The sequence below is a fragment of the Equus quagga genome, chromosome 14 (assembly GCF_021613505.1).
Source record: "Equus quagga isolate Etosha38 chromosome 14, UCLA_HA_Equagga_1.0, whole genome shotgun sequence".
NCBI classification, from domain to species: Eukaryota; Metazoa; Chordata; class Mammalia; order Perissodactyla; family Equidae; genus Equus; species Equus quagga.
This window is the reverse complement of record NC_060280.1, coordinates 73,957,415-73,984,338: the sequence shown is the minus strand read 5'-3', so window position 1 is coordinate 73,984,338 and position 26,924 is coordinate 73,957,415. Positions and strand designations below refer to the sequence as shown.

At 39.3% G+C, this 26,924-nt stretch overlaps 1 protein-coding gene across 2 annotated transcripts; it reads right to left on the bottom strand.

Moving 5' to 3' along the window:
- Nucleotides 1–135: 135 nt before the first annotated feature.
- STT3A (STT3 oligosaccharyltransferase complex catalytic subunit A) lies at nucleotides 136–25,168 on the bottom strand. 2 transcript variants are annotated; one of them, XM_046685180.1, is made up of 18 exons: nucleotides 25,051–25,168; nucleotides 22,789–22,915; nucleotides 22,004–22,064; nucleotides 19,708–19,829; nucleotides 19,181–19,326; nucleotides 17,917–18,007; nucleotides 16,489–16,595; nucleotides 15,625–15,789; nucleotides 13,908–14,088; nucleotides 12,665–12,820; nucleotides 11,583–11,674; nucleotides 10,221–10,376; nucleotides 9,782–9,970; nucleotides 9,373–9,489; nucleotides 9,152–9,254; nucleotides 1,970–2,158; nucleotides 1,038–1,153; nucleotides 136–415 (listed from the first exon to the last, which is right to left on the bottom strand). In XM_046685180.1, the coding sequence occupies exons 2-18, from the start codon at nucleotides 22,874–22,876 to the stop codon at nucleotides 377–379; spliced, it is 2,118 nt and encodes a 705-aa protein (XP_046541136.1). In that variant the 5' UTR covers nucleotides 22,877–22,915; nucleotides 25,051–25,168; the 3' UTR covers nucleotides 136–376. The 2 variants fall into 2 exon arrangements, with proteins under 2 accessions (XP_046541136.1, XP_046541135.1); XM_046685179.1 differs by lacking the exon at nucleotides 25,051–25,168 and adding an exon at nucleotides 23,578–23,699.
- Between the last annotated feature and the right edge of the window lie 1,756 nt (nucleotides 25,169–26,924).

The window sequence follows — 26,924 nt, the reverse complement described above, 5'->3', positions numbered from 1 at the left end:
AGAAAGACAGAATGCCGCTACATGGCTCATTTAGGGAGCTAAGAACATGATGAGGTCTGCTTTCTGTCCTCCTATCAGCCCAGCATAAACTTTTGCCTTCCTCAAATCAGTCATAGGTCAAAACAAATAAGGCACATTTTTTAAAAAATTCCCCCCTTTAATTGACCAAAGTAAAGCCATGACATTTGATTTGGTAACCTGCTCAGAATTATAAAAATCATTGCATTTGGCCCAGCCCATACTGCCCAGGGCAAAACTTTCAGACAATTCTAATCCCATCGTGCTCTTTTCTTATAAACTGCATATTTAAAAAACGTCTTCCATATCCTAAATGTGACGTATTCAGTGCGAAGCATATCAGAGCTGGATGTAACATTTATGTCCTTGACAAGCCTCGATTATCCAGGTCCTTTACCTGCAATATAAAGATGCCAGTTTAGTATTTACAATCAGGTCAATTTAGGAGAGCTTTTCTACTGAGTTGGGTTCACCCAGACAGGAAGGGAGTACGTTGGATTCTGCTCCCTGGTTTGGCTCTGTGACTAAATGAGCACAGGTCTGAGACTAGCTACTCTCTGCTTAGCCGTTTGGAGTAACTCTGTTAGGAGTAGTATAAATGACCTACTGTCCAAATATATCAAGAGTTCTCAATCTTTTCTTATGTAAGAGATAAGACACATTTCTATGTGACTTTCTATACCATAAATTCTTCAGTGGGAGAGAAGAAAATGTAGTTCAAAAACACAAACATACACACTTTTTCTTTTTTACCCCCTCCAAGCCTGATAATCACTAAAACAGATCAAGTCCAGCCCCAACTGGAAAAATATCACTGCAACCACTGCCAAAAAGACAGCAGACTGAGGTGTCTACTCTCTAAAAACAATCTAAAATAAAAATAGTAAACTTCTGAGTGAGTTGCAAGCTACTTTTCAGACATTAGAAGTGTTCCTATTTTAGAAATATGTGGCCCATTTTTAAGCACTAGACCCAATCTGCAAACGTGAGAGCTGCTTTCTAGTGTAACATCTGCTCACCTTGTATATCCTGACTAGCCAATGTTCTGTGGTATATGCTTCCTCCAGGACATCAAGCTCAAAGTCTTTATTTCCAATCTCTGCATTCCGGACACGGTCAAAGCCTGGTGGACGCTCTAGAAAGGGATGAAAAAGGCGACACATTTCTTACTACAGTGTTGATTTCCTGAAGAAACAGTAAATCAATTTGGTAAATCATCTACTAATTTGAACATTACTCCTCAGCCTGTAGTTGTTTAGAGAGTAGGACCTGCAGAAAAGGAGGCCAAGTAGTGAGGGCAAATCAAGTGTTACCCTAAGTGAAGTCCTCTCCAAGACGATGCTTGGCAGAGTCCATGGAGGTTATCTCTCTTAAGAGATAGGGGGCTGACTTCCAAGACCCTCTATTCCTGAGGACTGCCACCCAGAGGCCTCTGTGATACACTAGTAACCCTTCCATGGATCAGAGAAGAACCTAGCAGAAGTCAAAGGCCTGCATCCACTTCAGAAATTGTCCCTAGTGCCAAACCAAGAAATTGAAGTCAGAAGGAAAGCCCTAACCTAATCAAACTACTATCAATGTATTTACCTGAAGAAATGGGAAGACCTTTATCTCACTCTATCCCCCTTCATTCCTTTTTTCATTGCAATACCTTTTATTACGAGGCAATAAAAAGTAAGGGGTAAAAGCACAGAATCTAGAGCCAGACTGCCTAAGTTTAAACCGACTCTGCCACTAGTAATGTGACTTTGGGCAGTTAAGTAATCTACTTATACCTCAATTTCCTTATATAAAATGGATACAACGTTAGTATCTACCTTTTGGATTGTTGTGAGGATGAAATAACTTAACAGATGTAAAGCACTTAGAGCAGTGCCTGGCACATGAAAACACTGCATGTTAGCCATCGCTGTCCTTATTATTGTCACTAGTGTTCGTATGCATCACTCACTGGCTTCTGTGTAGACCTGTCCAAAACGGTAGTAACACATCTTGTACATAAGGCAGTTGAGCAGCACTGGAGACCCCTCACGATCCACACGGAATTCCCCAGTTGGAGTATAATAATCGTGCTCTTTGATATGTTTGCCTGTGTCTGTGCTCCCTCCAATCCGGACCATCCACAGAAACTTGTTGATGTCTAGAAAAAAAAGAACTGCTGCATCACAAAGGTTGCTAGAGCTAAAACACCTAATGAAAGGCCACTATTTCTAAGGAAACTCTCCAAAATAGTTTTATAATGGGAAATAAACCATTTAACTCTAATTCATAAAAATAGGTAAGACAATGTGTGGGCAAAACTTTTTTCCTCAAAATATACACCTTTTTCTATAGATTATTAGACTCCTCAAGTCCTGTGATATTGGTCCAGACTTAAGTCACAGTTGAAATTAGTCCCAGGTATTAGCGATGGTTAACTGTCCAATATCGTAGCTACTAGCAACATGTAGCTATGAACACTTGAAATGTGGCTAGGCCAAATTAAGATGTGCGGTAAGCATAAAATACACACTGGACTTCTAAGACTTAATCCAAAAACAAAACAAAAGTGGGCAAATATCTTGATTACATGTTAACAATGTTTTGGATATATTCAGTTAAATAAAATTATTAAAATTTACTTCCTGTTTCTTTTTACTGTGGCTAAGAGAACATTTAAAATGACATATGTAGCTCCCATTATATTTCTATTGGACAGCAGTGACCTAGGATGTAAGGAGCTTTATCAGAAAGGTAGAAAAGACACGAACATGCTTGAGAAGTCAACATTTCTATGTCAAACACATTACGAGGCTCTATAAATCATGATACCACCATCACTCAGGTTACCTTTCTTAAAATATGTCACTCTCTGTATCTCCTCCACAGGCTTTAGGGAAATAGATGGTTAGTATAAAAAGTATTATTGATGCATAAGAAAAAAAAAGATTTCTATTGCACTGCTGCAAAGAGATCCAGGGCTATCACAGTGGTTAAGAACACAGACTCTGGATCTAAATTGCCTAGATTTGAACTCCAGTACTGCCAATTCCAAGCAGGTGACCTTAAGTAAGTTACTTAACCTTTCTGTTCTTCAGTCTCCTCATCTGTCAAATCAGAAAAATCACAGTATCTATAACAATAAGAATGCCATAATATTATGAGTAAGAGCATATAAAGCATTTAATACATCACTTGTCACATAGTAAGCATTCAATAAAAAATAATACTATCTCAAGTAGTGTCTGCATTCTTACCTCTATCATACAAATGGAAAAACTGAGGTACAAAGACTTGCCTAGATCACAGGGCCACAAACATAACCAAAAACAAAACCCCAGGGCATCACCTCAACAATCGTAGAGGACTGATATCATAGTTTCCTAGCACGTATGTCTGAAGCAAAAACCTGACAAGCTTTAAGAAGGGAAGTGTGCACAGCAAAACAATCAATCAACAAAATGAAAAGGCAACCTACAGAATGGGGGAAAATATTTGCAAACCACGTATCAGATAAGAGGTTAATATCCAAAATATATTAAAAAACTCAGACAACTCAACAGCAAAAAACAAATAATCCAATTAAAAAGTGGGCAGGGGCCGGCCCCATGGCCAAGGGGTTAAGTTTGCGCACTCCGCTGCAGGCGGCCCAGTGTTTCGTCAGTTCAAATCCTGGGTGCAACATGGTACCGCTCATCAAGCCATGCTGAGGCAACATCCCACATGCCACAACTAGAAGGACCCACAACTAAGAATATACAACTATGTACCAGGGGGCTTTGGGGAGAAAAAGGAAAAAAATAAAATCTTAAAAAAATAAAAAAATTTTAAAAAGTGGGCAAAGGACCTGAATAGACATTTTTTCCAAAGAAGATATTGAAATGGCCAGCAGGTACATGAAAAGGTGTTCAACATCAATAATCAGTAGGGAAATGCAAATCAAAACCACAATGAGATATCACTTCACACCTATTAGAATGGCTATTATCAAAAGAACAAGAAATAACAAGTGCTGGTGAGGATGTGGAGAAAAGGGAAACTTTGTGCACTGTTGGAAACAATGTAAACTGGTGTAGCCACTATGGAAAACAGTAGGGAGGTTCCTCAAAAAATTAAAAATAGAACTACCATATGATCCAGCAATTCCTCTTCTGGATATATATCTAAAGGAAATGAAATCACTATCCCGAAGAGATATCTGCACCCCCATGTTCACTGCATTATTTATAAGAGCCAAGATATTTAAACAACCTAAATGTCCATCAACAGATAAATGGATAAAGAAAATGTGACACACACATATACATATATATGAACACTATTCAGCCATAAAGAAGGAAATTCTGCCATTGTGATATGTATCTATATACTTGTGCAATGGAATACTACTAAGCCATAAGAAAGATTGAAATCTCACCATTTCCAACAACATGGATGGACCTTGAGGGCACTATGCTAAGTTAAGTAAGTCAGAGAAAAGATGAATACTGTATGATCTTCTATGTGGAGTCTAAAAAAAGCAAACTCATAGAAATAGAGATCAGATTTGCAGCTGCCAGAGGCTGGGGGAATTGAGTGAAGGTGCTCAAAAGTTATAAGATAAATAAGTTCAGGGGATGTAATGTACAACATGGTGACTAGAGTTAACAATACTGTAATGTATATGTGAAAGTTGCTGAGAGATCTTAAACATTCTCATCACAATAAAAAATAATTTGTAACTATGTGAGGTGATAGATGTTAACATGATAATCATTTCGCATTATATACATATATCAAATCATTATGTTGTACACTTTAAATTTATACAATGTTATATATCAATTATATCTCAATCAAACTGGGAGAAAAAAGATAATACACAAATGAATGGGCATGGCTGTCATCTAATAAACAGACCCCTGGCCTACTGGATCAGCAGTCAATGATACGCACCTTATCTTAAAATTTCCATATAATGTAATATCTGAGAAAACATTTTAAATCTCTCGTTTGTTTTCTATTAAAAATTTCAAAAAGAAAAAAAGAATGGAAGAGTGAAAAGTAACAGGAATTGCATGAAGGGCAGCCCATTGCTGAACAATACTGTTGTCTAGAAAAAAAGGTAAATTTAAGGAAGGGAAGTATTGTATCAAACTCTGACATAAGAGAATCTAGACTACAATCAGATCTAAATATTTTATTTTAGATCTGTGTAAGCATTTAATAGAAAATGAGTAACATGTAATAAACATAACTTGCAAAAGGGCAAAATCTTATTCATGACACTAATAGCCCAAGTTTAAATTAAGAACATTTAAGAAACATGAGATGTGACCATGAAGTAATGAAACTTTTTAAAAACACCATAGACTTTTTATACCCTAACGCCTGTTAATCCTTTTAGAAAGTGTTATTTTGGGAATCTGTACCACTTAGCATAAAAATGCTCAAAATATTTTGGAATTTCTCATTTGGAATTGTCTTCAGAGCCCAAGTCATGACGATGTTTTTTAAAAACCCACTGTATTGAAATATAATCAACATACAAAAAGCTGTACATATTTAACATATGCAACTCGGTAAGATGTGGTATTTTTCTTAATAGATCCAGTAAAAACAAGAATGATGACTGAAGATGAGTTGGGGTAGGGGGAGTTGAGATCAGCAATTGAGGCAATACCAATGACTGGTTTTTGGCACATATTTGTGTATGTGTCTGTGTGTATTTTTGAAAGTGAGAGAGAGAAGCTATTTTAAAATGTTAAAAAGCATTGACAGAAGGCATCAGCTGGAAAGTTACCATGATTAAATAACAATAATAATAATAATCTCTAGGCTTCGGGTTCACTCCTTTTCATTGTACAATACCTTTCATATTTTTCAGAATTCTAATAAAGCCTAACTAATAATTTGAGCTTGAGAAATAAATTCAACATGAGAAAATAAATCGTATATACTGTCTTCTTTCATGATTTTCACATGCATGCTTTCATGAATTTAGATAAGTGTTTCAACTGTTTTTTAATAGTAATCTTATCTTTTTTTAAAAAAAAGTCTAGGGGCTAGCCCAGTGGTGCAGCAGTTAAGTGCACACGTTCCGCTTCAGTGGCCTGGGGTTCGCTGGTTCGGATCCCAGATGCGGACATGGCACCGCATGACAAGCCATGCTGTGGTAGGCGTTCCATATATAAAGTAGAGGAAGATGGGCACAGATGTTAGCTCAGGGCCAGTCTTCCTCAGCAAAAAGAGGAGGATTGGCAGCAATTAGCTCAGAGCTAATCTTCCTCAAAAAAATAAATTAAATTAAAAAATAAAAAAGTCTAGCTTCCACACATAGATCAGAGTAACTGTCAAATCATCCTTCTTTCAACAATTCATAGCATAATGTCCAAAGAAAGCTTTTCTCTGTTAAGGCTTTCTTTCCGAATGAGTCTTTCTTTATGTAAACTTATGTTATTTCTTTATGTAAACTTATGTCTGTCTGTATGTAAACCTTATGTAAATCAAAACTATTATTCTCACAAATTAAGCATCCATTTGACGTAACTAAAATCACTGATTTTCACATTTTTATAGTCCTACATGACCAATTTATTATGAAGGAGCAGCTTCTCTGTCTTCATTAAAACGTCTGTATTACCACTATATACATGCACAAATGAAAAAGATTTGTAATATCAAGCATAAGCAAGGATGTAAAGCCACTGAGAATTTCAGACACTGCTGGTAGGAACGTAAATTGGTACCACCTCTTTGGGAATCTCTTTGCCAGTACCTATTAAAGCTGAACAACATGCATCCCCTCTAAACTAGCATTTCCACTCTTGGGTATATATGTTCGCCAGAAAACATGCACAAGAATGTTCATAACAGCGTTATTCATGATAGCCCCAAAGCAAACACAGCACAAATATCCATCAACATTAAAATGCACACATTGTGCTATATTCACACAACGGAATACTATACAAGAACAAGAATTAAGAAATTATAACCACTTGCAACATGAATAAACCTTGCAAACGTAATACTGATCAAAAGAGCCAGAAACAAGAGTACATACTGTACTACTCCATTTATAAAGTTCAAAAGTATACAAAACCTCCCAGGTATGTGTATATATGTCAAAACTCATCAAATTACAGATTTTAAATATGTGCATTATACAGTATGTCAATTATGCTTCAATAAATCTATTTAAAAAACAAAGAAATGGCATTGGAATCTAAGATACAGGTCACCCTTGAGAGATGTGGGTAGATACTTAAGAGATATGAGGAGGAATTCTAGGACACCAGTAACATTGTTTCTTGATCTGGGTGCTGGTTACACAGATATGTTCCCTTTGTGAAAATTCACCAAACTATACACTTACAATATCTGCATTTTTTAAAAATGTTAAACTTTAGCAGAACGTTAACTTTAAAAATCTCTATAGTCTAGGCTTCCTGACCTTAGCACTATTTCTCCCACGCTAAGTTCTTTGTCAAGTGTTCCACATGCTAATTTCCTTAACTTCACAAAAAAATTATATGTTACAAATAATGACATTCATTTTTATGCCAGCATTCAACATATACTTCCATGGGGCCAGCCCCGTGGCTGAGTGGTTGAGTTCGCATGCTCTGCTTCAGCGGCCCAGGGTTTCGCCAGTTTGAATCCTGGGTGTGGACATGGCACTGCTCATCAGGCCATGCTGAGGCGGCATCCCACATGCCACAACTAGAAGAACACCCAACTGAAAAAAATACACAACTATGTACCAGACGGCTTCGGGAGAAAAAGGAAAAATGAAATCTTTTAAAAAAAAAAAATATATATATATATATATATACTTCTATTTACCTTAGCAGGCAATACAAGGTTGAAAGTAGTAACTTAACAGTGGTTAGTGCTAACATTCCAGCGAACTATCCTTTTCCAGCAAATATATGTGTGCATTCATACATATGAAAACATATATAGAGCAAACCATACATACATACATACACAAATACTTTCCTGTAGAATCTAGATATATTATTATTATTAGAAAGAGAAAACCTATAAACAATTACACACAACCAAATAGTGCTGGTGCAATTGTTTGTGAAAGTTCAAGTCTGCGGACACATCCTTGCTATCATTATTCTTCCTCTGCTTGTACAAGACACACATGGAAAACAGTCTTAATACTTTATACTTATACTTTATATGTGCTATCCAGGTGGATATGTTAAGTCTGTCTGTATCAGAAGCCAGAGATAATTTGAAATTTGAACATCTTTAAGAAGCAGCCATACGTTCAAAGAAAATTAAGATAGAAATATGAGGCAATTATTAACTACAGAAAAACAAAAGTTATTCTAGATAAGAATGTAACCATGGTGCACAGGTTGACTCAGCAGTGAATAATATTTACATAGTCGTGATTCTGAAAACACTTTATCTGGATTTAACCAAAATTTAAAATTTAAAAATTAACTCTACTGAGAAGATGCAAGAGGAAAGGGGGGAGGCAGTGATACAAAGAACTAAATGCCTTATCTATTATAAGGAGTTGATACAGTGTATCTAAAATGATAATCAACGAATAGCAGAATATACATATTATTTAGAAATACAAACATAAGTACTAGAAGAAACAATTGAAGGAATGATTGCCTCTGGGAACTCATGTTATAAGGGGATTTAGCTTTAGGTGCAGAGGACTACTAATTTTTATTATAAACCTTCAGACGTGTTTAACATTTTAAACGATAAACAGGTATTACTTTCATTTTTTAAAAGCTTTTTTAAGGCAGAGAACTGTACTTGGATTATTTTTCTAAAAATATGGTTTTACTAATAATGGGAACATGGCAATCTATACCATATATATAACATATATATAAAACATTTTAAGCTGAGAGATGATTCTAGGGCTTAAACCCACTAAGAAATGCTAATCTTAAGTTCATTTTCAGAAGCCTTATGTTCTTCGTTTATTTACTGGTTGTGGAACTACTCCTAGGTCTTTAGACAATTACAGCATGCCATACCTACATGAGAATTATTTACATTTACTTCCAGCTTGTTGCCACAGACACACAAAACAGTCAAAATAACCAAACCTCAAGTTGCAAATACTTGGGAACTTCCCCCCACCTAAGAAAATATTCCCTGTAGCTAGAAACAGAATCAAGTACATTACCATCAGAGGAATACCCAGTAAGGCCTCCAAAAATGACCAGCACATAGCTAACATCAAGCTCCCTCATGATCTCATAGGCTTTTTCTTCTGTGGATGCCATTGCCTAGAAAAATACATGCACATTTTCTCAGAGCAAAGTTTCAGGTCATACGATCCCTCATGGAGAAATACTTCCAACTACACTCTGTGTGCCAAATGCTAAAATGATCCTGTCACCTTACCTGCCCTACTCGAGAAATATGGGTATTATTCCAAGTGTTGTTATCCACTAAAATTGTCCGATTCGCCATAGCTGTAATCTGGTAGCCATAATCCCACCACGACATGACCTTCGCATCCTGAAAGAACAGAAAATGGAAATAACAAGCTTCTCACTGCCTCCAAAAATCAAATGCAAGAGGAGTAGGAAGGCATCTGGTAGAAGTGAGTGTAGATAATTACTAGTAAAGGTGTCTATAGAAGAAATCCTACATTGAACAAAGGTTGACCTTTAAGGCTCATTTAACACAGGGTTCTACAGTTCCAACTTCTCCAAGCCTTCCACCCATCTAAAAGCTACATGATTCACTATAACATCAAATGTCTCCCTCACCCCCCTACCCCACAACCCCACTTCTCCCAAATCTTCACCTCTGGCGTATTGTGACGAAGCCAATAGTATGCTTCTCGAAAGTCATCAAAAATGATCCTACTGCCATCCCCACCACGGGCAGACAGCACAATGGAGGGAGAAGAGTAGGCCTCACTGGTCACCCAGGTTGAATGAAAGGTATAGGTGATGAGAAAGAAAGCCATGACCAATATCATCCCACTTGCCACCTAAACAAGGAAGAAGAATTATGTTGTAAACCAAATTAGAATTACACAACACAGAACAGTTTCTTATACACAGTTAACAATATAGATGAGATGAATCAAAATAAGTCAGGGGCTACATTAAGTTAATTCTGACCACTTAGGACAGCGCTCTACTTTACTCTCTCTCTCAAAAACAATATATACATATATGCACACACACACACTTACACATAGTTTCCCAAGCCTGTTTCTAGTGTTACTTAATTCTCACCTCATTCTTAATAGGGTAGGTAGAATCCTGCTGCTTCTTGCTCTTCTTGTCTGGACGACTGATGTCCAGATTCTTCATGTAAGTGGACAGCACCTGGGAAACTCCAATGCCAGAAAGAATGCACATAACAGGTGCCAACACTAACATTAAACGCACCTAGAAGAGACAGGAAGCAAGATCATAGTCAAATCAGTGTTCTGCAAATTACAGATTTCAACCTATTAGCAGATCACATCAACTTAGGGGTTTTCAACAAACAAGACTTTTCAATAAAACACAAGAAAAAAGAAGAGAAAACACTTGATATGTCTGTAGCAGTAAAAACACATATTCTCGGGGCCAGCCCCATGGACAAGCGGTTAAGTTCATGTGCTCCACTGTGGTGGCCCATTGTTTCGCCGGTTTGGATCCTGGGCGCGGACATGGCACCGCTTGTCAGGCCACGTTGAGGTGGCGTCCCAAGTGCCACAACTAGAAGGACCTGCAACTAAAATATATACAACTACGTACCAGGGGGCTTTGGGGAGAAAAAGCAAAAACAAAATCTTTAAAAAAAAAAAAATACATATTCTTAAACTTTGTTTTTAAGTTATATACATATATGTATATATGTGAGTCCTGAGTAATAATATGATATAAAATGTATTTCTTTTTTTTTTTGCAGGGAAGATTCGCCATGAGCCAACATCTCTTGCCAATCTTCCTCTTTTTTTCCCCTCCACAAAGCCCCAGTGCATGGTTGTATATCCCAGTTGTAAGTCCTTCTAGTTCTTCTATGTGAGCCGCCACTACAGCATGGCAACTGACAGACAGGTGGTGTGGTTCCATGACTTGGAAGTGAATCTGAGCCACCGAAGTGGAGACAGCACCAAACTTGAACTACCAGGCCATCAGGGCTGGCTCTAAAATGTATTTCTTAACTGTGGTTTGGGGTGAAAAAAGGATGAGAAACACTGTCTTACTAAAATGCATAAAACCTCTCCTTCCTTTTCACAACCCAGTACTCAGCAATCCTCCCAGGCCTTTAAGAAAAAAATATCATCTCCCTTTTAAAGACACCCAGAAATAGAGTGGAAGGAACCTGCCCAGAGTCACTTTCTCTAACAAGTGTACAAGTGCCTCTCCCTAACACAAGGTTATGAATTGGAGAAAGTTGGCCCCACAATCAGAATATATGAGTGCCTCATACATTCCTGGGAAAGAGCAACAATAGTAAGCAGCTTTACAACTCAAGCCACTCAAATGCTCAGACGGAAGCATCTGTACAATCATCAGTACTTTCTGAATCCAGCCATACAGGGGGAAAAAAGCACGTCAGAGTTAGGAATGAAAAGGTTTGCTAGGACTGAGGACATTCCTCACCATTACAGCCGAAAAGTACATGCTGGTCACACCATACATGATGATGAAAATCCGGGCATCAGACAGGTTGCTAAAGCAGTAATAGAGACCAACTACAAAAGTAAAAGTAAAAAGCAGCAGCTGAAAAAACAATCATAGATATGTGCAAAGATGTTTACTACAGCACTCTTTAAAATAGCAAAACATCAGAAACCACTTAAATGTCCAACATTAAAGAGGGAGTTAATTATAGTATATTTATAAAATAGTCTGTAATACATCAATGAAAATATTGCTGCAGGAGATCATGGACCATTGCCTTCTTTATACATCTCCGTACTTTAAAAAACTAATAGACCTATCTTAAATATTATTTCTCTAAAATAAAACTAAATAGAAATTTTCAGGATTCTTTATGAAACAAAAAAATCAGGGGGAAAAAAACCATATAACCATATCATCTCATTTTTATTCAATAAATAATGGGATGAATATAGATCAAAATGTTAACAACAGCAACAGATGTGTGGTGAGAACTCTTGAAATTTTTACCTTTTTTTTCTTGTCTATATTTTTTACAATAGACAACTTACTTTCATACTAAGGAAAAAATGTAAAAGTTATCTTATTAAAAAAAAAAAGAAAACCTCCCACCACTGGTAAATTCCAAAACATATGTGGATCCGCCAGAAGGATAAGTTAGATGAAGAGACTTTACAATCAACCATGCCTATTCTCAAACTTCAAAAACTGCCAAGAAGATAAATGGGGAGGAGGCAGGGATCAGGGATCTTGGGGAGAAGTACACTAAATACTTCAAAAAAAATTTTTTTTAATCCTGAATACAAATTAGGGTTGAATTTTAACTTACAATATAAATTAACAGAAAACTGTGAGGCTCTGAATTTGACAGTTATCTACAACTGTTCACCTTCTGACTTCTACTCTACTTCAAATATTAGAAAAATGTGCTAGCCATCCTCTGTACTGCAGAGACTAAACAGGCAAAAAACAAAAACACAAAGATGAGAGTAGTTTACTTATTCTGAATCAAACGGTGATTCTTACAGAGAAGGATACTTAAGAACACAAGGCAGACAGACCTGGAAACATGAAGACGAGAAGCTGCAGGTCAAAATAGTATGAGGACCAGGTCGTAGGTTGATGCTCAGACACAGAAGCAATGATGGGGATGTTGTTCTTAGCATAAGAAGGATCCAGCAGTGAGTAGAAACGCCCCGTCCAGGGAGATATTTTTCCTGGCAGCAAAGAGGCAACAAATATTTCACAATCACTCCTGAAACAAAATAACACCTGATTCTAACTAATCACTTCTCATTTTAATAAGATTACCTGAGACAGAGGACTAGGTTTTTGTTTAAAGGACACCAATACTTTGAGAATTTCACCCCTTCCTTTCTTTCGGACTTGAGAGTACTTTTGTCAGCACAGCCAACAGAATAAAGTCAGCCTGTACATGAACTCAGAGCGAAGGGAGGCAACAATGCTCCCGGGAAGGTTTTAGGCCAAATCTGACTAAACCAAAGACAATTCTATAAACTAAGTCAACTATGTCTTCCAGTGCTGCTCTGAATTAGACAACACACAGAGCCTTGGGCAAAATCAAATCAGCCTCTGAGAAGCGGAAATGAGGAAAATGAAGGAGGAGGAAGAGGCCAGCCCAGTGGCGCAGCGGTTAACTTCGCACGTTCCACTTTGGCAGCCCAGGGTTCGCCAGTTGGGATTCCAGGGGTGGACACGGCACCACCTGGCAAGCCATGCTGTGGCAGGCGTCCCACATATAAAGTAGAGGAAGATGGGCACAGATGTTAGCTCAGGGCCAGTATTCCTCAGCAAAAAGAGGAGGAGTGGCAGCAGATGTTAGCTCAGGGCTAATCTGCCTCAAAAAAAAAAAATGAAGGAGGAGGAAAATGTGGCATGCCAATCAAACAAAACAGCAATGGTTTAGTGCATGTGGTGTTAGATGAGGCCATGTTGCAGGGCACAACATGCAATGTTAGAATTTCTCCCACCCTACCAATAGTAAAGAAAAGAAAAAAAACAGAGGAGAAACATTATCAAGGTAAGATACAGTCCTTTCACCAAGTGTGATTCTTCCAAGATTAAGAGCTGCTCTAACGAGACATTCTTTGCTATGCTAAATTCAAACACTGGGCTGACAAGTGGACTGAATGTGAAGAAGTAGGAGTTTACATGCTTGGAATGAAAAAAAGAAATAGGAAGAAAAAAATAAATCTGTGGACAGGAAATAATCTGCATTTTTGGAGTTTATCCTATGTCCATACTCATTTACATTTAATACTAAAAGCTGTGAGCCTTTCTTACCTGTCAGCATGAGGAGAGCTCCCACGGTGAGAAGGACAAAGCCTACCAGGGAGATGACACTTCGGAAAAGAACTTCAAATTGCTGTGGATTCAACTTGCTGCGCAGATAATCCACAAAGGCATGGATCTGGCAGAGACCAAAGACCCCAAAGGCTGCCATGTGCTCTGATGAAAGGACAGGCTGTAGGTGAAAGCATATGTAGGAGAATCACGTTAGGAACAGAATGGGTCCAGCCTAGATCTGAATGAGTTCTGAGGCCACCAAGGAATTAGGGACAATCTAGGAGGGGTCTAATTCACCTGCCATATTTTCCAAAAAGTATTTGGAGTCTCCCAAAGAATACCATACTCTATCGTTATCACATCTCTGGGCTTGGCTCAGGATATTTCTTTAGCCTGAATTTTATATTTTCTCATTTTCCCAAAATTCATTGAATTCAGTGAGCTTTTCAAAATTCATTTTCATCATTCACTGAAATTCTCATCATTCAAGGCCCAATGCAAATACCACTTCCTCCTAATCCACCAAATTGAAATCCATCGTTCCATTCCGCGTTCCATACACCTTATATCTCTTCCAGTACTTAAAAATTCTTTGCTTAGTGCCGGCCGGGTGGCATAGTGGTTAAGTTCACATGCCCCGCTTCAGCAGCCCAGGGTTCGCACGTTCAGATCCCAGGCACAAACCAACACACTGCTCACAAGCCATGCTGTGGCAGTGTCTCATGTACCAAAAATAGAGGAAGATTGGCACACGTGTTAGCTCAGAGACAATCTTCCTGAAACAAAAAGAGAAAGACTGGCAAGAGATGTTAGCTCAGGGCCAAACTTCCTCACCAAAATAAATAAATTCTTTGCTTAGATCAGTGGTTCTCAAACTCTAGAGGGCATCATAATCATGGTCGGGGTAGAACAGGGAGTGTTAAGACACAGATTGCTGAGACCCATCCCCAGAGCTTCTGATTCAGTAGATCTATGGTGGGCCCCAGAATTTGCATTTCTCACAAGTTCCCAGATGCTGCTGATACTGCTGGTCCAGGAACTACATTTCCAGAACCACTATACCAGAGACTACAGACATGTAGTATAGCATACACCTCTTTCCCCCTAGCAAGACTGTAACTTCCTTAAGAACCAGGACCAGATTTTTACTTTTTACATTTCCCATAGATTAGTGAATTGCACACAGTAGGTGATCAGTAAAGAAGTACTTGTTGACCTCAAGGGTTCCACTTTCCTAAGAATTTTACATGTGAAGTCAAACACACTACATTACTCTCTGATTTAATAGTTGTCTTTTAACACTATGGGGTAATGTGATTAAAAAATTTGTGCTTCGCTTCCTAAAAGACTTTCACTTAGGCCCCTTAAGTTCAGGAGTCATTACTATTAAATGGGGTCATTAGCATTAAAGAGGGCTGGATAACTTTGATCACTCACATCGACCCCGCTCAACCAAAATATCCCTCTTCCTCCCACAAACCTAAGGCAAATTAAGAGTCATTAAATTCAAACTTCATAGGGGCAAATATTAACACTCCTGGAAGCAGACTTTAACGACCAACAATTCTGTTACTTCAGTTAACACAAGCAGTCCAAGGTTAGACCTGTGAATAAGTCTCACTCTCCTCATCAGAATTCAAGATAAATCAATCTAGTTGGAGCTGCTTAGAAAAAAGTGGAAGAAGCTAAAAACTCCAGCCAGTCTAGCGCTCACCTGGAAACCCACAAAGGAGATCTGCATGGAAAGAATGGTGCCCAGGCAGTAAACAGTACAGTAGGCCACATAGATGCGGTGAGAGAAACGTCCTGTGAGCATCAGCACTAGAACATGGAGAGGGATCAAGTTGATCAAGAACACATAACCTCCCCATGAAGAGACCTGTGACGGGATAAAAAAGAACAGTTCTTTTGAGCACTCCTCCTCAGACCACCACAGTTACACCTTAGGATATCACCTGCAACCTTTTTAAAGAACATCTCTTTACAGTAACTATCAGCTTTATTTATGCCAAGTAGCTTAGAGAGTTTAAATAACTGATTTCTCTAAATAGGAAAATCAAATTTACACCTATTACTGTAACAATCCCCTGTCCCCAACGGCTTCTGCCATCACAATCACAAAACCAGAGGGACCCAACCCTCAGGGTAATCCAGATGCAATCTATTGTAAGGTCAGATGGAGGATTTAGGGATACATGGGAAACGTGAGGAAGAAAATTAAGCTAAGGGAAGACATCTAAGTGTATACATGTGATCAACCAGAAAAAAAAATATTAGAAAAGGAAAAATTTTAAGAGAATGTATCAGAAAAGAGAGCTGGCCAACCAATATGTACCCATAGGAAATAGAGTATCTGGAAAACTTTCAAAATTAAAAACATTATCTCTATCTTGCTATTATACAATGGATATCCAGGCCTGCCTTGGTTTGGGCTTTGTATGGATACAAGAGACAAACAAGACTTCTAGCCTCCAGTACATGATCTCAAACCCCAAGAGGTACTTCCAACTTGTATCAGTTGATCCCAAGGGGTATTTAGACACAGAGTGACTCCTGGAAGAAAGGAGTAAATAGTTACCATATAGAAATAAGCAAGGGCACACTTGGCTGCCCAATAGATGGAACCAGTCTTTACTGCTTTGATCCACATGTAGTAGGTGAGTAGCATGCAAAAGATGGCAATCCCTGCAGAAAGAACACAACAAAAATTCAATGAAAGGCCACGCTGGCATAATACTTAAGAATACAGTTCTGAAACAGACTTCCTAGATTCATATCTCAGATCTACTACTCATTAATAGTGTAATTATTTTACCTCTCTTTGTCTCAGTTTTCTGTAAAAAGGAGTCCGTAGAGTATCTACTTCATAAAAGTGTTGTGAAGACAAATTTAATTATTGCATGTAAAGCACTCAGAACAGTAGCTAGCACACAGCAAGCGCACAGTAAGTGTTGGCCACTATTATTACTATTCTTTCCAGGCAGTAAATTCCCTGCCAGTGTGGTCCTAAAGATATCCTGTACTATCCTGCACCTTCTTGTCTCTACATCTTACCACAAGCTGATCCTCATGCCCTGACTGCCCCTCTCCCTTAATATTCACCTAACAAAGTCTCAACGTCAGGGCCCAGTTCAACTTCCAAAAAGCCTGCCCTGATCCCCAAATCTGAATTAATCTCTCCTTTCACTACATTCCCAAAGTACTCTGTTCACATTTCTCTCATGGCATATAATACTATCTGTCTATTAGTTATTTTTATAGGTCCGTATTTATCTTAATAGATTATGGGCCAAAATAATTTTATTCATTATCTATCTCTGTAATTCTAATTCTGAGCCAAAATAATCTTATTATCTATCTTTATAGTATCTACCACTGTGTTTTCCCAATAACATTCAATAAATATAGACTGAACAGAGAGTAAGTCAATAAAAATTACTATAATTTTAAGAACATCTATTCTTCTTATCTAGGAAAATAAAGCAAATAATTACAATGTTAAAACAACAGCACCGGGGCCAGCCCCGTGGCCGAGTGGTTAAATTCACCCACTCAGCTTCGGCAGCCAAGGGTTTCGCTGGTTTGGATCCTGGGTGTGGACATGGCACCACTCGACAGGCCATGCTGAGGCGGCATCCCACATGCCACAACTAGAAGGACCCACAACCAAAATATACAACTATGTACTAGGGGAACTAGGGAGAAAAAGCAGGAAAAAAAAAAAAAACCCAGCACCATTCAACACTAAAAACTAACTCTACTTTTACGAATCCAGCAATGAGTCAAAGGCCTTACATAAGGAAAATTACCAGCTACCTCTCTAGGGGGGATGACAGAGAGAATATTAACTTATCTGAGGTCCCTTCTTGCCCATTTCTAACCTTCTCACTCAGACACCATTTTTGCTATTGCTAAACAAAAGATTTGAACCCAGATTCTACAGCACTTCTTGAAGTTCTACTGGATAATGAGGTGAACAGATCCTCTTCAGCATTTTATGTCTTACCTTCATTATCATAGGAGCCAGCCACAGATCGGGAGATATACCCAGGAACAACAGCAATCATGGCAGCAGCAAGAAGTCCAGCCCCTGCATCCTGTAAGAAAAGAAGAGTAGGAAGTTAACACCAATACATCTGTGAGAGAGAAGATCCAGTAGTCCATGCTGTTTATAATGGAGCCAGAGAACAGTCCAACATTTTTCAAGACAGATGCAGTGCTAGAAATGTTCACAGCACAAGAAAGCTAAAAACTTCACAACCAATTCCCCATGATGGTACCAAATCTGAAACTGAGTACACATATGCTAAAGACAGACAAATCAGGTAAGCTGTTAGACATCAGACACTGCTCCAGAATAGGCGATCTGGCTGGAGTATGCCTAGGCTTATGAGTCCCTATCTCTAATAATGTCTGCACACCGCGGAAACACCTCTAAAAGCTATGTAAGGACAATCAAAGGAAGATAATTATTATTTGAGCTAAAAAGCCAACAAAGATAGGTGATAATCTATTCGGCACTAAAGATGCCAGGAGCTTAGATAATTAAGTTGCAACATCACCAGGCAATCTGTGAGCTCTGCAAAGAGGAACAACAAAATATAACCCACACTCCAAAACAATATAAGGACTTGTCTGTTGATAAAAGTCAAATTTGGATCAAAGGCAGCAAAGAGAAGGATGAAAAAGATTCCAAACTAAACTCAAGTTTCCCAAGCCTTCCTACTAGTTTATCACTTCTCAGGTATCTCCCTGACACCAAAGCCACAGACTAACAACAGCATCCAAGAAGCCAGGGCAGGCAAAGCAGAAACCTAGAAAAAGAGACTCAGTATTATAGAGTCTACTACAAAAGCCAAGTGGTTTAAGAATTTTTAAATAAATGTTCAAAAAAATTAACCGATAATTGCTGAGTGTCCATCTCCAGAAGGAAGAACCACTTTGGAACACTTACTGTATTTTTCCTCTCCCTTAGTGTAAGGACTTCAAAATCTAAACCTTACATTTTGCATTTTAAATGTCTGCCCTTACATAGCAATTTACATTTGACCTTCCAATGTTCTCTTATAAGGATGAACAGTTGCTAATGGTAAGAAACCACATATTCTAGGGAGGGGCAGGAGTGAACTCAATGATTCAACCCAGCAAAAGCTGTCTTTAGCCTCTGGCTTCCTGCCCTTCTAAAGCTCTCAGTCCCCCACCCTTTAGCATCTACTAGAGAGGTTCAACAATATTCATTCCCAAGACTCTTGTCACCCCAAATCCTTCACCTTGAGCTCTTTGGTAAGGTGGTACGTGACGATGGTGGTGAAGGAAGAGAAGAGAGGGGCCAGGAACACACAGACATTCCGAATGTCGATGGTAATGTGGAAAAAATGGAGTACATGGTAGATTGCAGCAGAGGTAATCATTAAGCCTGTAACAGGAAGAAGAAACTTTATTAGGTTATTCTAGTAATACAAAGAACTTAAGGGAAAGAGAAGGAAATTCAAGTATCAATGAAGTGACAACAGAAGCCTCGACAAACCACCAGAAATACTAACACATCAACTCCAGTAGGCCTATAAATTTCTCTCCTAAGGATTCAATCAAAAGTCCAGAATTTATAAAAACCACCCATCCCTACTCCCCCATTCGTGTTCTCCTGTCTATAAAAGATCTACTTTTAGGAATCTGTAATTAGATGGAAATCTCAAGTGCCACAAAACGAAGATACTGGAAATAGAAGAAAGTTTTCCATAATATACAAATACTTTATTTCTGTTTTTTAAAAAAGAAAAAGTCCTGTTTGCCACACCTGGGTAAATGGTTCCTCCAATGATTCGCCCCAAAGGGTACCAGGCCCGGTCATCAAACCAGTTATGGAATTTATAAAATCCCTCCTCAGCCAGGAACCGGGTAGTCCGATAATTGAAGTACCTATAGCAAGAAAGAAAGACCTGTGTCTCCTCCTCTTCATACTCAAATAATTGCAAAAATTTGCAGTGAATTTTGCTCCTCAGGTTACACCATTGAGGAACTTATCATTACTCTAATAAGAGTCAGTTTGGTACCAAAAATTATGCCAAGCATGAAAATCATTTCACATTATCATAAGTCTCCTCATTTCTAGCTCCACGACTGCCTCAACTAAAGCATTGCTTCTCTGGTAAGGAAATGCATCTGGAGGCTAAAATTACAATAAAGCACTCAAGCAGGGTACTTCACCAGGCTGGCATATAGTAGTCATTAGCACCAGTAAGAGAATTCAAGAAGCCAAAAGACAGAACAGCTGAGATGTGGGCACCAATAAATTTGGCTCTTTTCAAGTGAGAGGAACATATAAAAGAACATATCCATACCACACACAAAAACACATAGATAATTTCAGGGGATGACCATCTCTAAAGATGCTGCTATAACACCATATGCGGAATGAAAAGTTCTTAATCCACTACATAACACAAACTTAATGAGTGTTTAAACTTGTAACAAGGTCTACCCACGTTGTTATTTAAAATAGTTCTGACGTTTACATAGTAGCATAAAAATATAGATTACATTAAAAATATTTGATATGAAATTCTTAAGAGTTACGCATGGAAAGACACAGTTCTTTAGGTCCAAGCTATGTAACTCCTTAAGCTTCTCCTTTAAAAAGAAATTTTAAAAAAGAAGGGCAAAAAATATACATAAACAAACAAAAGGAACTGTTCAATTACTAGAGATAATCATGACTAACAATCTTTTCTGCCCACCCCTCTAACCCTATTTTCTCCTTGGTCAGTCAAATTTTAGCAGCTGAAGTAAGTACAAGTAGCAGATGGCAGAAATCTCTATCCCTGCCTGTTGCTGATGAATGTTATTTTGGTAACTGTCAGAGAAACAAAAGGGACGAGGGTAGCAGTCAGTCAACATGTGCCAGAATTGTGTCCTTTACCTAAGAGTTGGAGAGGCAAAGTTAGATAGAGGAAGTATAAGTTAGTGGAAATAGGTCTGGCGTGGGGTAACACCCCGGGCCTCAGTTTCCTGCTCTGCAAAAGTATCAAATCACATGATTTTTACAGTCCCTTCCAACTCTGTGACTACAGAGCAGATACTCTTGCTTTCCCTGACCATCTTACCTCAATGTTTGCCCACCTAGAGGGTCTGAGAAAAAGCCCTAATAGACTGATGATCAAGAAACAAAAGGACATGAGTTTCCTCATTCATGAGAAAAAATATAAATTGATTTGGGAGGCTCCCAAGAAAATATTTGTATGCCTCCAAAGTGCTTTCCAATATCTACACAAAACAAAATGACAAATTTGCAAATACATGCAAGTATTAAACTTTTTAATCAATGCTCTGTAAGCCAAATATGCTACTTTCAACACAGCAATGACACTTCAAGAACTTAGATTCTGGCTCTCAAAATTTTTAATTAAGCCTTAACTTTAGGCAATATAACACAATAACTTCAGTGTCTGGAGACAGACTAACCTAGATTCAAATCTTGGCTCTTGCACTTACTAAATGTGTAACCTTGAATAGCCTCAGTCTCCTCACCTGTAAAAAGGAGATAATAGTACCTCCATCTCATAGGATTGTTGTAAGGATTTACAGATAATCTGTAAAACAGTGCTTGGATCAAAATGAATGCTCAGTAAATGTCTTTCACTTATATCTTTTTTATCTAATAATCAAAACCCCTAATCAAACTCACAGGTTTAAAATTTCCTCAATGCCTTAGGACTTAAATGATAGGCCCAATTTCTACCATATAAATAGTTAATAAAACAAAAAAAAAATGTCACGGATCTCAAGTTCATGGCTTGTGATTTTCTACTGAGCCTCAAACACACCACACCTAGCCAGATCTTAAACGACAGGTAGGCACACCGGCAATACCTCTCATATTTTCTGTGAGTCTGAGACACTCACTTGGTTAATTCCAACAGAAATGTTTCAAAAGGAGACAATTATCTCCTCTGGAAAACTTAAGGGTTTTTTTTTCCCTAAACGTATAGAATATATAGCATCTCCATCACTGAGAGCTGATTGGAATTTGAATTTGAAACCCATGAACCTCAATGCTTCCCAAAGGAAATACCAGACCAAGCAAAAGTACTCACGGATCAAACTCATGGATGACACTTTCAAATCTCAAGACAGCAAAGAGACGAGTGGAGAATGCTGCAAATACCAGAGAATTAATATTTTAATGGTGATGTGCCATGAAAAATAGTAGACAGTAGTATTATAGCATTATCCAGCACAGAAGTCACAGGAAATATAAAATGATCCCTGAATAAAGTATTTATCCATCACTCCCATGTAGAAGAAACAAAAGAAGTTCACTTTCCCCTGACAATGACACCTACATTTTCCACTTAGGGAGGACATATTTAACTACTTGTTATCAAGGCCCCAAAGTAGTGCATTCACCTACTAATACTGCACTCAATCTACATGGTCATCTTTTATATATGTTGACCTTCCCTCCCCACAACTAACCTTAACTCTGGAGCAAACTAGGAGGTAAAGCAATCAAAGCTATACTTCTGACTCATGAAGAGCTAGAAAATCTAAAAAGCAGTAAGTTCTGAAGAGATTTTCAGAAATACTAATGTAGGCAACTAAACTGAAGACAATCATCTTTCACAAAATTCAGTATCCAAGGGTCCTCAGTAACTCTTTCAGCTCTATGAGAAAACAGAATTAGCAAAGCATGCCTCCCCTTCTTTCCCAGATGATCACTAGCCCTGACTTTTATAATCCGTGTTTCTTTTAATTTGCCTTCATAAACTTATAGTGATGGAGGACAGTAAAAAGAATAAGGCATTTAAAAAAGCCATTCTTGATTTTTCTCAAGATTTTTCTCCTTTCCATCTCCAAAGAGGTCCACAAGCACACTCACATAACACAGCAGCCATTGACAGAATGAGAAGCTTCAGAAGTGTGTCCTGCTTTTCATAGGACAGCCGCAAAAACCCCAGCTTAGTCATCTTGACATCGGTGGGTGGCAACAGATGACACTCGAATAGCTAAAATGGAAAAGTCAAGACTACATGACATCGAACACCTTCCATTTACCTAATTCACTTTCATATTTTACATGGTAGAGAACTATATAAGAGACAGGGGCTAGTGAGCACACTACAGAGGGTCAGGGCTAATACTAATACCCAAGCCTTGCCTGAATTACGATCAGCCGGCAAAGGAGTAGGCACAAGTCAGGTCTATGTGTCAAGACTAACAAGGGGTGATTAGACTCTATCACCAAAATTCTGTTTCTCACTCCCTCACAATTAACAAGTACATAAGCATAACTGCCAATAGTGTAGTACAACAGGAATAAAGAAACACAGGAACAGAAAAAAAGGAGGTTGGAGGAAGAGATGCAAAGAACATAGGAAAGATCAGAAATAGAGAAAAAAATCAAAGGAGAAAGAGAGTATTTAAAACAAGGCAGGAATGTACGAAAGAAGGCAGGGGATAAATACTGAGTACACAAGGGAAAACAGAAAGCAGAGAAATAGAAGTCATGACTGAATCAGTACAATTTACAGCCCTAAATTTCAGCTTCAACTGACAGGCTACAAGCTTCTTTTTGTTGCAAATCCCAGTGGGGTTGCAGGGTCAACTAAAGAGCATGACATCACTAATGCAGGTATAGCCATGCGCTCAGAGGCAGAGATATACATACACAGATTACTGCGCTTTCAAGCCCACGGATCACACTGGAACTATGCCTCAGATCTATACCCACTTCCAATCAGCTGTCTCAAGGCATCTCTGTAATTGACACTGCTGTTTTAAGCCACTAATCCCAAAGACAGTTCATGGAACCAGATGACAATCTGGAGGGAAAAGAAAATAAATTCTTTCTACTGACGCAAGAAAAGCTCAGGGGGGAAAAAAGACTAGATCCAAATAAAATGTTGAGGGAAGTAATTTGTAGACCACTCGGAATGGTGATCACTGGTAAATTAGCACTAATTTACCATAGGAGGTTAGCTTATTTCTGTTTAAGATAGCACTGCCTTCTTAAACCATAAGCTGGTCAAAGGCTTAGTGATAATGAATGTAATAATAAAGGATATGCAACACTGTTTAAGACTGCAGAGGAAAAAAAAGGAACCAGCGCCCTTCCTGATCTTTTTCCCAATATTACTAGAGAAAAGGGGGAAAAAAACACTGGAGTAGGTGGAAGGCATGAAGAATCACACATTCCTAGCTCCAACAGTGAGAAGTCAAGCATCTTTTCTGTAATTAACTGTCCCAGAGGAGCAGTTTTCCGTGAGTTTTTAATTATAATCCCGAAGGAAAACCTTATCTCGCAATCAAAAATAAACACCTAACTCCAGGAAGTCAATAATCAGCCAGATCCTTCAGGTTTATACTAGTTTTCTGGAATGCCTGAAATAGAAGAACTTAACACCACTGAGTTGACATGAGTCACACAACTAGAAAACTAAGCAGAGGAAATGCGAATACTTGACCCTCTACCTGAAAACTGACTAAAGGAGCTAGTAATTTGAGGCAGGGCCTTAAGGGAGTTCTCATAACGTACTTTCTGGTGGTCATTTTCACTCACTGCTAAAGCATCTAAGGGCAAAGACACTTTTCTTAAAACACTTAGCACGTGTTCTCCTCCTCAACTGTGCCTGCAAGCTGTGGCATCCTTGTCCCACCCCAGTTCTAATCTCTAAGACGGCAACTTGCCCACCGCCGTTTGCCTGCACGCTTTCTCACGCCGTCTCACACTCCTTTCCCCCACTCCACCCGCCACTTCTGCTCACCCCTGGGCGTCCCACCTCCCTCTGCCTCCCACCTTCACACAACTCAACACCTCTGACACCACCCACCGCGGGACAACCCCCCACCTTAGCATCCTACGCGCCTTCTCCCCATAGGACTAGACCCAGGATCCACTCTTCCCCACGCCTCGCTGGCCTAAGCGCACGCCCCACCCTAGACCTTCACCTCCTCCCATTTCAGGACGACCCCACACCCACCTCACGCCCCCTCCTCTGCAAGGCCCCAGACCCTGCTTCCCACCCCAACTTCCCTCCCCCGCGGCCTTTACAGCCCCACCTCCTGCACTTCGTTCAGCCCCACCAACGCCCTGGACTGCACCTGCCGCTAATGCTCAAGTTATATCCTAAGGCCTTCTTACCTGGCCAGCGTTCCTCACGAATCCGCTCGGCTCCCTCTGCCATCCGCTCAGTGGCGCACCCAACCTTGGCAACGGCCGGGTCCACCTCCCGGACCGCTCCCCATTGGCTGGCTCAGGACCGAGACGACAGATCTAGAGAGCGATAGGATTGCGGGACTGTCTGTCAGATCCTGAGGCGTGGACAAAGCCGCGCTCCCACTTCTTAACTGGGCGATACAGATATCACTTAGCAGCCTGGAGGCGGGACTTCGTGCTCCCGCCGAGCTGTGATAGGCCCGCTCGTGAGCGCAAGAGCGCGGAAAGAACGTGCTAGGAGCAGTTTGGTTGACGGCGGAGGAGTGACGTGTCGGTCTGCGGACCGCGAAGGCTTCGCTGGGGAAGGTGTGGCCGGTTTGTCCCAGTCACGTGACCAGAAGCGGAAACCACGCGGAGGAATAAGCCAAAACTACAAATCCCAAAAAGCGGGGACTTGAGATCTGTCATCTCCGCTTATGATTTTTTTTTTAAGGCAGAAATTGACCATTACCTAAATGTAAGGTTAAAAGGGAGGAGGGACGAATTTTCTACGTGTTCTGAGTGCAAATTCAAATGCTTTCTGGTCCAGACCCTTAACATCTTGGACAGGGTTTGTCTGACAGTTCGCTCAACAGCGTTTTTGTGACTGCTCAGGCGGACTGCCGTGGATTAGAGAGCCCTGACCGATTTCATGAGGCATTTCCCGTTCTCAAGCCCCTGACTTCGTGAAGAATCCCCGCCGCCGCAGAGGCCGTTCTCCCACGCTGGGGACAGGTTTCTGCCAGAGAGCCAGCCCCAACTCCCTTCTTGCCCTCTCTCCTCACCAAAAACAAACAAAAATGTTGCTGAGGGCAGGGAAGAGAGTGAAGTTTCAGCAGCGAATTCCAGCACCTCTCAGACACGCCCGTGTACACCCACGCGCTCAGGCGCTCCCTCCCTCACGCTGCAGTGAGCTGAGGCTACACCAAATAGAGGGGAGCATCCTGCAACCGTTCAAATTCAGTGCCAGTACCACTCACTTATCTTCCCATTTACTGTACTATGAATGCAACCGACTGAACTTATTGAAAGTCCATTTAAATCAGTGCTTCAAAATCACGGGAATTTTTCAAAATTCACGTGACCGGGCTCACCCCAGGACGTTATAATTCAATAGATTTGCTTTTTTGTTTTGTTTTTATGTGTTCCATGTAATTTTATTAACAGAAGAAAACTGAAGGAACCTGAAAGAATTACAGAACTTCAGGTAAATGCTTCTTCAAAACAAGATTTTTTTTCTTAAAAGGAATTAAAATTAGAAAGATTCCTTTAAAGTTAAAAAAAAGGTACTGTTTCAAGAACATTAAGATGTTGAGGGTTCTCATTTTGTAAAAAATTATCGAACATGTTTCTTAAAGGGAATGTTTAAGTTTCCAGGTGATAAAATTGTCAGCTTTTTCAGAAGTCAAAATATACTACTACAGAACAAAGTTTAAAATCTAAGCCTATTTCTAGGATGATTCTTTAATACCAGTTGATACGGAAAGGCTTGTCTGTAAGTAAAACCCAAGTCACAATAGCAAAGTCATGGGAAAAATTATTATAGTATTATAAACCCAGAGAGCATACATGAATTCAGCATATCAGCTAATCCTTCTCCCTCCTGATTTGTTGGACCAAAAGTTTTGACTTGTTTCAGAAAAGCTTTTTACTGTTCCATCAATTGCGTAAAAGAATGCTCTTTTTAGCTTACTTCGTAGGAATCAGGCCATTTCTGTGGAGCTTGTGTCTTTCCTGAAATGTCTTCTTCCATCATTGATCAAAAGAAACACATGCCTTCACCTCATCTGGAGCACCCCAAAGTAAGTGTCTATTTTCTT

Bases quoted from the DNA above. Each gene is read 5' to 3' on its own strand.
- STT3A (XM_046685180.1), bottom strand. From the start codon at position 22,876: ATGACTAAGCTGGGGTTTTTGCGGCTGTCCTATGAAAAGCAGGACACA. The intron at 19,830-22,003 runs GTGAGTACTTTT...TTCTTGCTATAG, and splicing joins GTCATCCATGAGTTTGATCC to GTACTTCAATTATCGGACTA. The intron at 12,821-13,907 runs GTAAGAAAGGCT...CTTTGCTGCCAG, and splicing joins AGCTCTCCTCATGCTGACAG to GAAAAATATCTCCCTGGACG.